This window comes from Arctopsyche grandis, chromosome 13 (assembly GCF_051622035.1).
Source record: "Arctopsyche grandis isolate Sample6627 chromosome 13, ASM5162203v2, whole genome shotgun sequence".
Classification (NCBI taxonomy): Eukaryota; Metazoa; Arthropoda; class Insecta; order Trichoptera; family Hydropsychidae; genus Arctopsyche; species Arctopsyche grandis.
Window position 1 is genome coordinate 9,164,703 of NC_135367.1, and position 13,881 is coordinate 9,178,583.

Consider the following 13,881-nt stretch of genomic DNA (forward strand, 5'->3'; position numbering starts at 1 on the left):
ATACGTTCCAATAGTTGAAACTCATATTTTGTTAAAATTTTGTGAATAAAATTTTTATGTTCGATAATGTTCACAGCCACATGGTATATAAGTAAAATAAAATTTTCAAAACGTGCGCACGTTCTCATATTATATTCGATCATTCAAAAATCAAACTAACTTTTAAGTCATATCAAAATGACAAACAAAATAAGTCTATTAATGAATGTATTTTTCCAAAACTAGTTCCATCTTCTTCATTGTTGTTAAAATGTAATACTCACAATTTACATAAATGCCAAGCCACAATCTAAAATATTCAGTAGTTAGGGATTGCCATCGAGAAATTCTACTATGGTTATAAATTCAGAAATTCCGGTGTAAACCAGTCTTTATAAACATTGACACGGATTACACGACCCATGTTCAATGCATTTTTTTTTTCAATACCTGGAAAGGCTTAAGAGGGCTGGACACCAGCGCCTTGTCCATACAAACGTATTACACTTCTCCCTTCCTCAATTATGGCACTAGAGAAATTATTTTTTAATATGCTATGGATATCCACCATTGGCATGCATCTGTGCTTTTATTTTTTTTTTGATTAGTTATTTTTTATATGAACTAGGAGCCGCCAAACGTCTATAAAATCACCTCTTTTTTACACCCACGAAAAGAGTCCAGCGTGCTTATTTAACGGTCGATTTTAAAAAAAATACGTACACAGGTGCATAGAAAATATCTTTTTCATACCGATGATGAAATTTTTTTAAAAATTGGTCCAGTTTCGGAGGAGAAAATTGGAGAGTACGAAACCTCAATTTTGTCGATTTAAAATACATATTATCTGGTCGAAGCGCAACTGTCGCATTCACTCAATATATACATTCACTCAATATATATGTATGTATATACTAGCTGAACCCCGGCATGTGTTACAATGCCATAATAACGCATGCAACTCCCGTTCTCTTTCCCGAGCCCATTTGTCGGAAAAACGCAGGTAGCGAACACATTTGAAATTATTGCGTTGCAATGACACTCATTCCGGTTTTTTTTTCACAGTAATCTTCCCGGACATGCACACGACAAATCCTGAAAGTTTCATCGTAATCGGTTCAGTGGTTTAGCAGCCTATTCGAGACACCCATACACACACAGACATTCATTTTTATATATGTATATATATATATATATAGATATCGAAGAAAGGAACGGCAACAAAATTAAGGTTTCGAGTGTTCAGCCCTCTTAACGGGTAGTATTATTGCTTATTTTTTACATACTCAATATACAACGCCTATCGGCGTATTTCGGGCTCATGGTCTTGTCGGCAAAACTCCGAACGGCATTGGTCAGCATTCAAAGGGCTAGTCAACAACTAAAACTTTTTCTATGATTCGCTGAATGTTAAATAAAGAGCATAGATGTATAATACATAGATCCGCCCTCACGCTATATACTGGTCTCCCTTTTGGCGCATGCACACTTTCTCTCAGTAGGTAGTTAGCTTCTAAGTAGGAAAGATCGATTGCGGAGATCTTATCCTCACTAACTGAGGGATGGGGGGGTTTAACTAGTGGGGAAGTGAAAAAAACGCCGACCGCTGCGTCGTAGGGAAAAAAACCTTTTTTTTCCCAACTTCCCCACTAGTTAAACCCCCCGCACCCCTCAGTTAGTGACGACAAGATCTCCGACCAAAATCACGCGTCAAGGCCAATCTATGTGTATTATATATCTATGATAAAGAGTGATGATTTTTTTTTCAATGTATAATAAAAATTTTAGCTTGCTTTCATATTTTATGTTTTGAACGAGCACACGGATATTTTATTATTCAAATACAGATTAATAATATGCATTTAAAACGGTTCCGAAACGTAAAATTGACAGATTAGCAATGGTCGCGAATATGGCTGTTAGAGCCACGAGCGCTCCGCTCGGTGCTCGCTGTGTTGTTCTCTCGCTGGACGCCATGGCGGCAGTTCCTGGTCCAGGAGATGATGGCTTTTGTCGCTTTTATACAGAGGTAATCCAACGCCCCGTCATCGCCTCACATCATCCCAAACACAGCATCATCACACTCACTCTCCATGTCAACGTCAAAACATACACATAACCTCAAAGCTATTTCGACACTGTCTATTGCCCTACATTTGTATTTATAGTGACGTTTGTTCAGGTGAAAGAGATCGAAAAGAGAGATTCAGTATTGACGCCCAAACAGCAGATAGACAGGCTGCTCAGACCCGGATCCACATATTTCAACCTGAACCCCTACGAAGTACTCCAAATTGAGCCCGAAGCCACTATCGAAGAAGTCAAACGGACCTATAGGAAATACTCAATACTCGTACATCCAGACAAGAATCAGGTAATACTAATACTAATCGGTTCGGTTCGGAAGTCTAAGGTATTGTTATCAAGGCTACCTACCATTCACTTTTATATGCTAAATAGAATAGTAGATTAATGCAAGTTTGATAGTTTGCATTTTAAATGTATACTTATTAGTTTAATAATTTGATAATTCGTAAATATTAGAGTTCAAACAAAGTTTGAATTTAAACCTGTTAAAAATTAATCGAATGGCTCTCATTAATGTTGAAGTTTAAAATATTTATTAATCCGGAGTATTTTGGCTTTACTTTGATTAGTGTGTATTGCAATGTATTTTTAGGATGATCAAGAGAGAGCTCAGCAAGCGTTTGAAATTATCAATAAAGCGTGGAAAACGCTGGAAGATGAAGAAACTCGAAAAAAATGTATGTACATTGTGGAAGAAGCCAAAGAAAGGACAGACCATATGGTTAGCCTACGTTTGCTTATTCAAAATATCGACTTGTATACATTTATCAATTATTTTCACCGTTGATATGCATTTTAGATAGAAGAAAAAAGAAAGAAAATGCGAAAAGAAGGTAAACATTCTGAAGGAATACCGGAAGACGATCCGGTGAATTACAAACATGCAATTTATGTCATGACAATGAAGGTATTATATATTGAACATGGATGTGTGGGTTCAACGATGTATTCAATTGATGTTTTGATTATTTGTATGATTGTTAGCTTTTTGCCGATATGGAGAGAAAGCGTCAACATCTAGAAACTAGAGATATGGAGGAGCGTAAAAGAAAACGGGAGGCTAAAATTGAAGAAGAAGAACAAGAATCGCTGCAAAAAGAATGGGCTAAAAATTTTGAGGTTTAAACCTATTCTTCATTTATTTAAATGTGTATTTTTTTAAGAGGTTTTTCATTTTATTTATGTTCTAGGAATCTCGTCAAACTAGAGTTGACAGTTGGAAAACCTTTCAAGCTGGAAGTTCTAAAGAAAAGAAGCGAAAGAAAGTGATGGGTTTTAAACCGCCTAAACCGAAACCAGAATCCAGATAGTATCATTATTTTGTGTAAATCGTTTTTTTTTTTTGTATATCATATATACATAATAAATCTCTCAAAAGGTATGTTTATGTCGGAGAGGAACATGATTGACCCAGTGAAATCGACAAGACAATTATTATTGCACATATTTGATGATTGGCTATTTTATATATGTTTCATCTTTCAATTTATCAATCATAAGAATGTCAGTCGTGGTTTTCAATTTATTATGCAATATCAGATTGTAATTTTAAATTGGTGTTGTCGGAAGTTTTTAATAATATATTTGTATATAAAAGTTGCATGCGAGAGACGAGATGAGATTTTCATCATCATTACAATGGAAATAATCAATTTTCATTGATTCTTTTATTTATTTGTTTGTTCCTCTTAAACATAAACACACCGTATTGGTTAGGAGAGAGTGTTGATATACTTTTAGTGAGTGTAATCGTGTGACTCATTTGACAATTCATTTTATGTTTATATTTATTATTATTGTGAAGAGATGATTCTTACATGATGCTGTGTTACTATGTAATATTGGTGATTTCTTTTTCATTATCTCATCATCGGTCAACGTAAATGTATAACGATAATAAAACAATTGTGATAAAAACAAGCTTTTACATACACCATTTAATGTTTATGTAATATGTGGCACATTCTCAATGTTAATTACTCTTTTATTATTAAATATTACATCTGTAATATTGGGAATCATCACTAAAGTACAAAATTTATTTGCAATAAATACTTGTATTTATTCCTCGGAATGTATACTTTTTTATTATACATATATATCTTTTAATAAGCATTTAACGATTTTTTCTTATGTACTAATTGATTTATTCCATTTATCATAGCAATAATCAACGGTGGTACCATTTTTGGTAATATGTAGTGTTGTTTATAAGAATTTTTATAACATTCAATATATTGGCACACTCTCAATTTACCGGGATTCAAAGTTAAATAATGGACGAAAGACTGGAATGATGATCATTGATTGATAATATAAAATAATAATATAGAAATTGTATTTGCCTAGATTCATTAACGACAAATAAGGAAAGTTGCAAGACCCGGATTAGAAGAAAAATAGCTATGAAAAGACCCACAGTGCACAATATAAAAACGAGATAAGCCTAGATGAGTCTATAAGCATAATTTCAATGCATCTAGTGATGAAGATAAGTATTTTACATATCTTAGAAAAACGAAAATCCGTCTGGTGCGATCTTTAGTGATCCCCATTGTACATACTACATGGACGCTAAAAAAAGAGAGACATGTTAGATGCTTTCGAAATGATTTGCACGGGCTGCAAGACGCACAAACATTTCTATTATCAACGAGCTGGCAATTTCAGAAAGACCCCATAATATGTAGAAAAAGGAGTCTTTCCTACTTTGCCCGTATTGCCAGGAAGGCTTTGGAGAAGCCGGTAGTCACTGGAGCACTATTGGGAAGGCGAGCGAGAAGAAGGTCTGCCATAAGATGATCAGATCAAATTAAAGATCGTATCTAAACGCTGCTTTAAACATGGCACAGAACTGAAAGGAGTGAAAGTGGATCGTTCACCGGATCCCAGATGATAGAAATGACCACGACGCTTAGCATCGAGCAAACGAGAAAGAAGAAGAGAAAAATGCTTAGATTTATAGACGACAAATAAAGGAAGGAAGGAAGTCAGATCAATTAAAAGAACTGACAGAATCGTTCCTAAATGCTGCTTTAAACTTGGCACAGTACCCGGAGGAATGGAGGTGGATCGTTCACCGGATCCCAGATGATAGAAATGACAATGATGCTCAGCATTGATCAAACGAGAAAGAAGAAGAAGAAGAGAAATGCCTAGATTCTTTGACGGCAAATAGAGGAAGATAGTTAGTGTTGAAGATATGTAAATACTTCATAGGAAGGTATGTAAAGGTAAAGCGAGCGAGAAGACGTTCTGCCATAAAATGGTCAGATCAAACTAAAGAACTGACGGGATCGTCCCTAAACCCTGCTTTAAACTTGGCACAGAACGAAAGGAGTGGAAACGGATCGTTCACCGGATCCCAGATGATAGAAATGACCATGTCGCTCAGCATTAAGCTCAGCAAATGAGAAAGAAGAAGAGAAACGTCTAGATTTATTCACGACAAATAAAGGAAGAAGGTTGGTTTTAAAGATAAATACTTCATATTAAGGTACATGCAGGTCTGTAGAATACATACTTCATATTAAATGAGTTAGAGTCTTCGATTTTATATACTTTGCATACTTCGATAGTTCAAACACGTTAGTAGGCATAAAAATACTGTAACGTGGGAACATGAGAGAGAGTATCCACTGTCTAAGTGGATTGATTCGTGGGTGAACAATAGAGACCCTGGATTAGGCTAACGTGACTCAGTAAGCGCCCGAACAAAGGATACGCTGGAGTTCTCACAGACCTGGGACAATAGACTCGCCAGGGTAGACCTTTACGTGCCTAGACAATAAACACACTAACGGATCGGGGAAGCTGTGCTGTGCAACTTGTGCTTTATAAGGAAGTATGTACATACGGTGGATCAGATATGCTGGAGTTAGTGGTGGTTCCGTGTGGACCTCCCGAATCGTTGAATAAACGCTGTGAAGCGACTTTGGCCTTTCATTTGGATCTTGAACCCACCCCTACGCATCAATACTATTGTATATGTATGTATGTATATAGAAATTGGTGATGCAAGAAAAATTGAAGATAGTATATATCTTCGTATGTTGGTTGGACCTGGTAAAGTTCTGGGTTATATCCAATACATATGTATATGAGCAATAAATAATTTTTACTTGAATATTTACAAATAGGATAATTAATACCAGTAAAAAAACCATTTTAAAGTATCTAATTCATATATTTTCATTGATTAAAGTATATTGAGAGTTTCATTTGTTTAATTTTAAATTTTAAACAATCGGAAAATAAGTAAAAATGCCTAAGAAGTAATGCTATCAATCGACGACATCACTTTAGCAGAACATATTCCAATTTTTCCGACCATCTTTGCCAATCCTTTTCCCGATTCCATATATACACCGTAAGTGCATTTTGCAACTCTCATCGGCATTGTTTGAAGTGCTTGATTTACATCTTTACCCTAGAAAAAGTGTCAATTATAATCAAATTATACATTATTTCATTCATTTATTTAAATTTGTAATGATTACCATTTGTATGATTCTTCTAGCAGTGTCGGTGATTGGATTTTGGAGCGATTGCATAGCGGTACTGATACAGGAGCAGTTCATGTTGAATATATTACCGTTCGAACAATTCGCTATTTGCTCGACAACGGCTTTAGAGACCATCACAGTTTGCGCCGTTGTATATTTAGCATTTGACACAATGTAGTGAATATCTTGTTCCATTGTGCTACAATCACTCCAATGTATCATTGTTTTATTCATCAATTTGGTCCAATTGTCGTCTGTTGTGTGAATCTGTAAGGCATTTTTGCATAAGTAAATTCTATATTGTAGTATTATGTTGGCCCGACATTTGACATATTAAATCATAACGATAAATTGTTCTCACCTCAGTACAATCTACTATAGATATCATCACTTTTTGTATAGCTCTTCTAATCAATGTAATGGCACTTTGTATTCCGTTGATTGTTACTTTGGTATTATTCCGCAGTTGCGGTAGAATTTGCACGAGGACTATTCGTAAATTTTGCAATCTCGGAATCAAGAATTGCAGTGTAGTGTTTGCAATGTTGATTATGTTCGTTATATTAGGATGTGACTCGTAGGCTATGTCGTTATTGTAGCGCTTCATCTCGATGGATGAAGCGCTACTATCATCTTCATGTTCAAAGAAATCTCGGTTGATTGAAAATGAAAATGTCTAGAATGGAATCATATTTAGTAATTTAAAATATTTTAGTCGAGATGGTACTATTTATTAAAGGCACATATGTATGTAAATCTACAGTTTTCAATGTAGAAACACTAATTTTGACTTGTACTTGTAGAAGGTTAAAACAAAAAACGTTCAAGCAATGCCAGGTAAGCGTGTTTCTCTGCTATGTAAATCTACAGTTTTCAATATATAACCATAAAATTTTGTATACTACTTCATAATATAAATTTTAACCATAGGCAGTGGTTTTTGGAAGAAGTTGGAAAGTGAAATCAAGGGAATATAGATTTTTTGAAAATATTTCAGCCACTGGGCAGTGCTGGTTTGTCTTTATATGTACATATATACTAGTGTTGTGCCCGATGAAATATCATCGCATGGGTTATGGCATATTAAGTTATTATATAAAAAAAAAAAGAAATGTGTTGGTCCTGTGTTCGATCTGAACACGGTCGTATTTTTTTTCAAATACCTTTTAAATATACTTAATTTAATATTTAATTTAAAAACTACTTACCTACACACAAACAATATAAATCACCAATTGAAAAATGAATTATTTAAATAAATTTTCAATAGATGGCGCTAAATTTTCTGAGACTATCTGCCTAGAGGAAACATTGGTAGCAAACAGTATATATATAGAAGTTTTTTCTTGATCTGTTATTATATTCGTACATTTTATAGGCAGTGTTTTAACTGTGACGTACATATGTCGAATCGAAACGAGTATTATAGTACGGCGAGCGTTATCGCAGACACACACACAGAATAGCGTTAGTATATATATAAATATATATATATATATATATATATATATATATATGTATATATATATATATAAATATATATATATATATATATATATATATATATATATATATATATATATATATATAATATATATATATATATATATATATATATATATATATATATATATATATATATATATATATATATATATATATATATATATATATGATGTAAAAATGTTTGTATGACAAAATATAGTAATTCATTGTTTTTTCTGTAACAAATTCCACTCGCCAATAATTGATTTATTTATACATATGATGGCTGTTTTCAAAAGACCTTAGTGCTATGTTTGTACTTTTTTATGAGATGATATGTGCCTTCAATTTATATGTATATGGTTAAATAAAGTTATTAAAAATATATATTAGATATTTAACCAAATTTCCTACTATGTGAAGTAAAATAAAATACACTTGAAATAAAAATCTTACCTGGTTGAAAAATACAGACATCAAAATGATTGTTACTAACAATTTTGCCATATTTATTAGATTTACCGTAGAATACCAAGTTAAAATGTGCGCACAAATGAAATATTGTTTTGCGCTTTACATCTTATATAGGTATGAATTTTTAATTAAATTATTTGTTTTCAGATTAGATATGCTAAAATTTCAGGAAAACACTGATCCAACAGTCGTACGAAGAGGTGACGGCTGATGGAAGCTAAATATTTGTTTGAAGTACATATTTGTTTGAAGCTGTGTATTTATGTGGATAAAAACTATAGGCAAATTTAAAAATTACCCACAATATTTAATATAGTCACACTAAAACATTATACATAAGTGTTTATTTCAACTATTGGAAAATCATTAAAAGGAAATCAGAAGAAAGTCTGTGTTTCCCCGAGAAGATACAATATAAAGAAGTAGATCGTGCAATCTTAGCCAGATGTCGTCGAATTATCAAAGCATGAAGCAAGTTCAGAGGCAATCACCCCAGCACTTTCAGCGGCTTTGGCCGTTGCGATAATTCCACAAGTTATCAAGTCTAGTTTCAAATTCTGCAAATATACTCTAGCATCGTTCATCTGAAATAAAAATCCAATTTATTATTTAAAACTGCTGACTTTTACACATGAGATTGGATTAGCATTGGACTACTTACACTACGTGCAATGTCGATACCTAAGGTAGTGAAATTTCTTCCGGCGTCTGCGGCCAATCTGAACTTGCAAGAGAGCACTGCCGGTGAAACAATGCCAAATATATTTCCACTGGCTAATCTCAAACAGTTTCCCAAACCTCGTATAGCATTTTGTGCTATGATTGTAGCATTTTCACAATTTGAGTGAAGTTCTTGCACAATCGCCAATCCTTCCTCTATCTTTTCCAATTTACACTCAAGAAAGTCTGCAATGGTTGCGTTTATAACTGAAGCTATCTCGTCAGATTGTTCCTGTCGAATGAAATGTTACAAGTTTCGTTTTGTAAAGCAACAATGTATATTTGACATGACTAGGGTAATTGATCAGAGATTGATATGGCAAGTGGCTAGAAGATTTTAAGAAAAATGGACAAGATATGAATAAGGCATTGACTAGTAATGAGCTACGTAAAGTAGAGTATTTATAATGGATGAAGTTTATGTAGTTGTTGTTTTTTTTGAGCCTGGTGATCAGTGGCGGCTGGTGAACAATTACATTGAGAGTTCCCAAGTTCCAAAAAATGAAGAAGAAAAAATAAACGATCCTATCCAGCCACACCGGGTGGCTTTATTGCGCGACCAGATCAAATGTATGCAATTGTATGGGGCATACCACACCAGGCAACTCACTGGTTTCCCAAGTCGTAGTCACCCCACCGGCGAGATCGGTTGACGTTGGTGGGTCTGATCACGGTGATTTTCTTTCATTGGTTTCTGTATGGGGAATTTATCAAAATGAGCGCAAAAAACGCACATTTGAAGTAAATTGTTGACGCATCAGGCTTGGCATGAACAATTTTATGTCCTACCATATGTTTCATCAGTGTAAAATACACTCAACTTGAAAATACCCACTCTTTCTTGTTTATTTTTCTATTACATATGGTACATATCGGTCTCCGTGACGAGACAGAATGTTAAATTACAGAAAACTTAAATATCGGAAGGCAAAGATCGAAAATCGAAAGATCAAAAAAAAAAATGGTGCATGGTAAACGGTACATACTCACTTAATTTGCGCGAGCAGGATAAGTGAGTATGTACCGTTTAATGTGCGCGCGCAGAATACGGGAGGAAAAGCATGTTCCTCTTGTTCCTGTTGTATCCTGCTCGCGCAAATTAATCGAGTATGTACCGTTTCGATATTTGTGTTTTCTGTAATTTAACATTCTGTCTCGTCACGTAGACCCGGTACATATGTATATTGATATAAATTTTGGGAGGTTCACCGCACCAGCTCTCCTTAGGACGAGCCACCCCTGAGACGTGCAAGCTATCTTCATTCAGGTCCTGTTCGTAGGGTTTTCGAATGAACATTTCCTTGTTAACTATTTTTGTGTAGTTACAAACGTGAGAACCTCACAGGGGTACTCATATGCTACCCAAGACTTTGCAAAATAAGACTAAGTGGATTAGGCATATAGAAACTTGCTTGGCAGTTTATCCAGTGATGATTATGATTACATTCTAAAGCTTGCATTTACCTGTGCACATTCTGCCACTGTTCCGCTTTGGTTGAGTGCCCTTTCTATCAATTCCAGACATGGTTTGTGAATGTTGATTATAGTGTTGGTGATATTGGTGCCGATGCTCAGGGAGAATCTGTTGGATACGTTTTCAATTTCTCGGGCTATATTAGTTGCTTGGTTTCGATAATTCGCCGACGTACTTCTAGAACTCGCGATCAGTCTTGATATGCTTTGGCTAATCGACGTGTCTTGAGTGGTTAAGCTGCCACGTATTCCAAAAAACGGTATGCTCATGGATGCGTAGAAGCAATGGACCCCACATTGCTGAAAAAATGTTTGATATACAAGTAAATGTTGTACAGTATCATGTTGATCTTTCTACATACACATATACATACATATGTACGTCTACTGCTGATGAATCATTCTTCCATCCATACTCATCTAAAGTAACTTTCACCCAGAGTATCCGCTTTATTGTTTCAAATACAGTTGATCTATGTACATACATATGTACATATATATATATATATATATATACCTTTCGTCATATCGATGTTACAGTGAAACTGTTATTTTCAGTGAAATTACAATTTCACTTATGCAGTGAGTAAGGATATAACAATAGAATTACAAATTCACTTCTCAAAGTCAGTGAATTTGTAATTCGAATTACAACGTATTACCAACTCTAAAAACCTAATCTTAAATAAATAAAACCAACCCTAACTTAACCTAACCTAACCTTAAATAAATAAGTGTTGGCTGCTTAGATATTTTTTTTTATTATATATGTACATACATATATACATACCAGGAAAGCCTAAAAGGTAAACCCCAATCCTGGTCAATTACAAACAATGCAACATTTTTTTTTATATAACATAAGTCACTGAATTACGAGACACTGAACACTCGAAACTAACGACACATTTCTGAATTTTAAGTTGTACATAAAGCTTTTGCCTAACACCGAGAGGCGCCGGGTTCGATCCCATGAGCTGACCTCGATTGAAAAGAATTTTTCTGAGTATATCTGTAGTGCTGCTGGTCAGACCTGAATATTTGTGACCCCAGGTCGATCGTTTTCTATCAGAGTTTGCCAATTTCTCTGATTTCATTGTTGAAACGGTTCCCGATTAAATTGGCTAAAAACCTTCCTACCTTCTATGTCACCACTATTTGACAATGATTAATGTACAATAAAATGTATGTACAATTCATAGATGTCTCGTTAATGTGCGAGTTTTCAGTGTCTCGTAATTCAGCAACTTGTGTAATAAAAGTGTTGCATTGTTTGTAATTGGCCAGGAAGGTGCATTGGGGTTTACCTGTAAGGCCTTCCTGGTATAAAACGTAATAAAATAAATAAATCATCTTCTTTACATTTAGTCATACTCGCTAATAATCTAACCTAAATATGAAATCACCAAACACTTCCACAGTGCAATTATTTAAAATTAGCTGGCTTTAAAAATAATGTACGTATAATCAATTACCAGAAAGAGAGCTCCGACGATGATGGGCAGAAATTTGTACTCCATTTTAGAAAATTTTCCGAAGAATTAAATTTTCTTGGAGCGAACGCTCCTATATATCGAAGAAAATTGAAGAAAAACTTACCGTTGACAATACACGTGAAATTTGCATTAGAATTGCAATGTTGATGATATAAATGTAACATATCATCTGGATGAGAATCGATATGCAAATTCAGATGTCGCTCAGATGATGTATCACAAAACAACTTCATAAATATGCATCAGTGTCATCGCAATGCATATTATTTTATATGAAAAAAATCTAAACAATACTGAGAGGAGTGTGAAGGTAACGTTTGCGCATCTTTGAACTTCAAATAGATTGTATTAGCATAATTATATAATACAAAATAACAAATTAGTATTAGTATCATATATTAGAACTAAACATTCTTTCGAGTGACAGCTTTTCGAAATATTCTATTGATGGTGCAAATCTTGGAATTAGAATTCGGTAAAAATTTCAGCCGATGCAATTTTCCGACTTGTTGCTTTTGAATAATTCATGCATACCGAGAAGAGTTATTTGCGACAAGTTGAGGATTTCCAAGTAAAAGCGAAATGTGTAATTCATAGTTGCCTTATGTGAAAAGAAGGTTGTTGACAATCCCAAGATTTGCCCATGTTGAGAAAACGATAACGACAACACACCACGCAATTGCATCTCACCGAATGGAAAAAATAATGCAATACAAAATGCGTTTACATACATATAATATCGACAGGTATCTCTGCACACGCGTGACGTAACCCCTGGTAAGTAATCGATTTTATAAATATAACGTTGATAAAATAAAAAGTGGTTGACATCATTTTCGATCGCCATTCAAATATTGAACAATGAATTATTACACTTAGTGATTTTTTTGCGCGGTAGGTTTTGTGCGGTTAAAATTGACCCGGTCACGAATAGAACTGTGTTAAGGTTTTAGCAAGCAAATCCTGTTCGAGTTTTGATAGTAATAAGTTGAGTTTTTTTTTCGTTGGGTGTAATTTCGATAAGCCTTTTCTTTTAGACGCCGTCTCGTTAACACGTTCTTGCCACATGCTTAAATTTGGTTCAAATGACTCGTAGATGGATGATAGCTCAACGATGATAGGAATTCAGGAAATACAACAAAAGGTACGGTATAACTCGTCTTCAAAAATAATTGAACGCATTACAAAATATATATATACAATGTGTATATATCGATTGTCATAAGCATTCTAATAAATAGCTCAATAGCTAATTTACAACTACAAAAATATAATAAAAAAAGAAGTAAAAGAAACTAATACAACAATACTAATCTAATATATAATTTCGAAAGAGACTTTGTATGTACATATGTATTCAACCTTCGTTCGTAAACGACACATCCGATTTTTATTTTTTGATTCATAGGCGCTGATTCGATTTTTTTCGATTCAAAGGATTCGAAGTCCCCGGGGGCAAAGGCGCCGAGGGTGAAACTGCCTTTGCGCCGGGGGCGAAGCCCTAGGGGACGCAGCCACGGGGGGCGCAGGCGCTGGATTCTGGTATACATATAATTTCGTATACATATAATTTTTTATAAGAGACTTACTAAGAGACAGTCAATTTAATAAAAAAATCAAATGAGTATTCAAATAAAACTATTAGATTAGTCATGTTTAAG

General features: G+C 34.3%; 3 protein-coding genes across 3 annotated transcripts; 1 reads left to right on the forward strand and 2 right to left on the reverse strand.

The window, feature by feature from the left end:
- Nucleotides 1-1,874: 1,874 nt before the first annotated feature.
- On the forward strand, nt 1,875-5,198 carry LOC143920840 (dnaJ homolog subfamily C member 8). The gene is made up of 6 exons (XM_077443827.1): nt 1,875-2,008; nt 2,162-2,353; nt 2,660-2,788; nt 2,867-2,974; nt 3,052-3,186; nt 3,258-5,198. The coding sequence occupies exons 1-6, from the start codon at nt 1,880-1,882 to the stop codon at nt 3,375-3,377; spliced, it is 813 nt and encodes a 270-aa protein (XP_077299953.1). The 5' UTR covers nt 1,875-1,879; the 3' UTR covers nt 3,378-5,198.
- A 1,031-nt stretch (nt 5,199-6,229) lies between these two features.
- LOC143920841 (uncharacterized) lies at nt 6,230-8,695 on the reverse strand. The gene is made up of 4 exons (XM_077443828.1): nt 8,514-8,695; nt 6,934-7,248; nt 6,567-6,839; nt 6,230-6,496 (listed from the first exon to the last, which is right to left on the reverse strand). Exons 1-4 carry the CDS (start codon nt 8,562-8,564, stop codon nt 6,335-6,337), a joined length of 801 nt encoding a protein of 266 aa, XP_077299954.1. The 5' UTR covers nt 8,565-8,695; the 3' UTR covers nt 6,230-6,334.
- On the reverse strand, nt 8,676-12,281 carry LOC143920842 (uncharacterized). The gene is made up of 4 exons (XM_077443829.1): nt 12,200-12,281; nt 10,716-11,024; nt 9,193-9,483; nt 8,676-9,115 (listed from the first exon to the last, which is right to left on the reverse strand). The coding sequence occupies exons 1-4, from the start codon at nt 12,242-12,244 to the stop codon at nt 8,969-8,971; spliced, it is 792 nt and encodes a 263-aa protein (XP_077299955.1). The 5' UTR covers nt 12,245-12,281; the 3' UTR covers nt 8,676-8,968.
- Nucleotides 12,282-13,881: the final 1,600 nt, after the last annotated feature.

What these genes read in the sequence shown, in the direction of transcription:
- LOC143920840 (XM_077443827.1), top strand. Translation starts at nt 1,880, where the DNA reads ATGGTCGCGAATATGGCTGTTAGAGCCACGAGCGCTCCGCTCGGTGCT. An exon ending in TTTGTCGCTTTTATACAGAG is followed by an intron (nt 2,009 to 2,161) that starts GTAATCCAACGC and finishes ACGTTTGTTCAG; the next exon opens with GTGAAAGAGATCGAAAAGAG. An exon ending in TTTATGTCATGACAATGAAG is followed by an intron (nt 2,975 to 3,051) that starts GTATTATATATT and finishes TATGATTGTTAG; the next exon opens with CTTTTTGCCGATATGGAGAG.
- LOC143920841 (XM_077443828.1), bottom strand. Translation starts at nt 8,564, where the DNA reads ATGGCAAAATTGTTAGTAACAATCATTTTGATGTCTGTATTTTTCAAC. An exon ending in CTATAGTAGATTGTACTGAG is followed by an intron (nt 6,840 to 6,933) that starts GTGAGAACAATT and finishes AATGCCTTACAG; the next exon opens with ATTCACACAACAGACGACAA. An exon ending in CTAGAAGAATCATACAAATG is followed by an intron (nt 6,497 to 6,566) that starts GTAATCATTACA and finishes CACTTTTTCTAG; the next exon opens with GGTAAAGATGTAAATCAAGC.
- LOC143920842 (XM_077443829.1), bottom strand. Translation starts at nt 12,244, where the DNA reads ATGGAGTACAAATTTCTGCCCATCATCGTCGGAGCTCTCTTTCTG. An exon ending in TCGTCGGAGCTCTCTTTCTG is followed by an intron (nt 11,025 to 12,199) that starts GTAATTGATTAT and finishes ACATTTTTTCAG; the next exon opens with CAATGTGGGGTCCATTGCTT. An exon ending in CAGTGGCAGAATGTGCACAG is followed by an intron (nt 9,484 to 10,715) that starts GTAAATGCAAGC and finishes TTCATTCGACAG; the next exon opens with GAACAATCTGACGAGATAGC.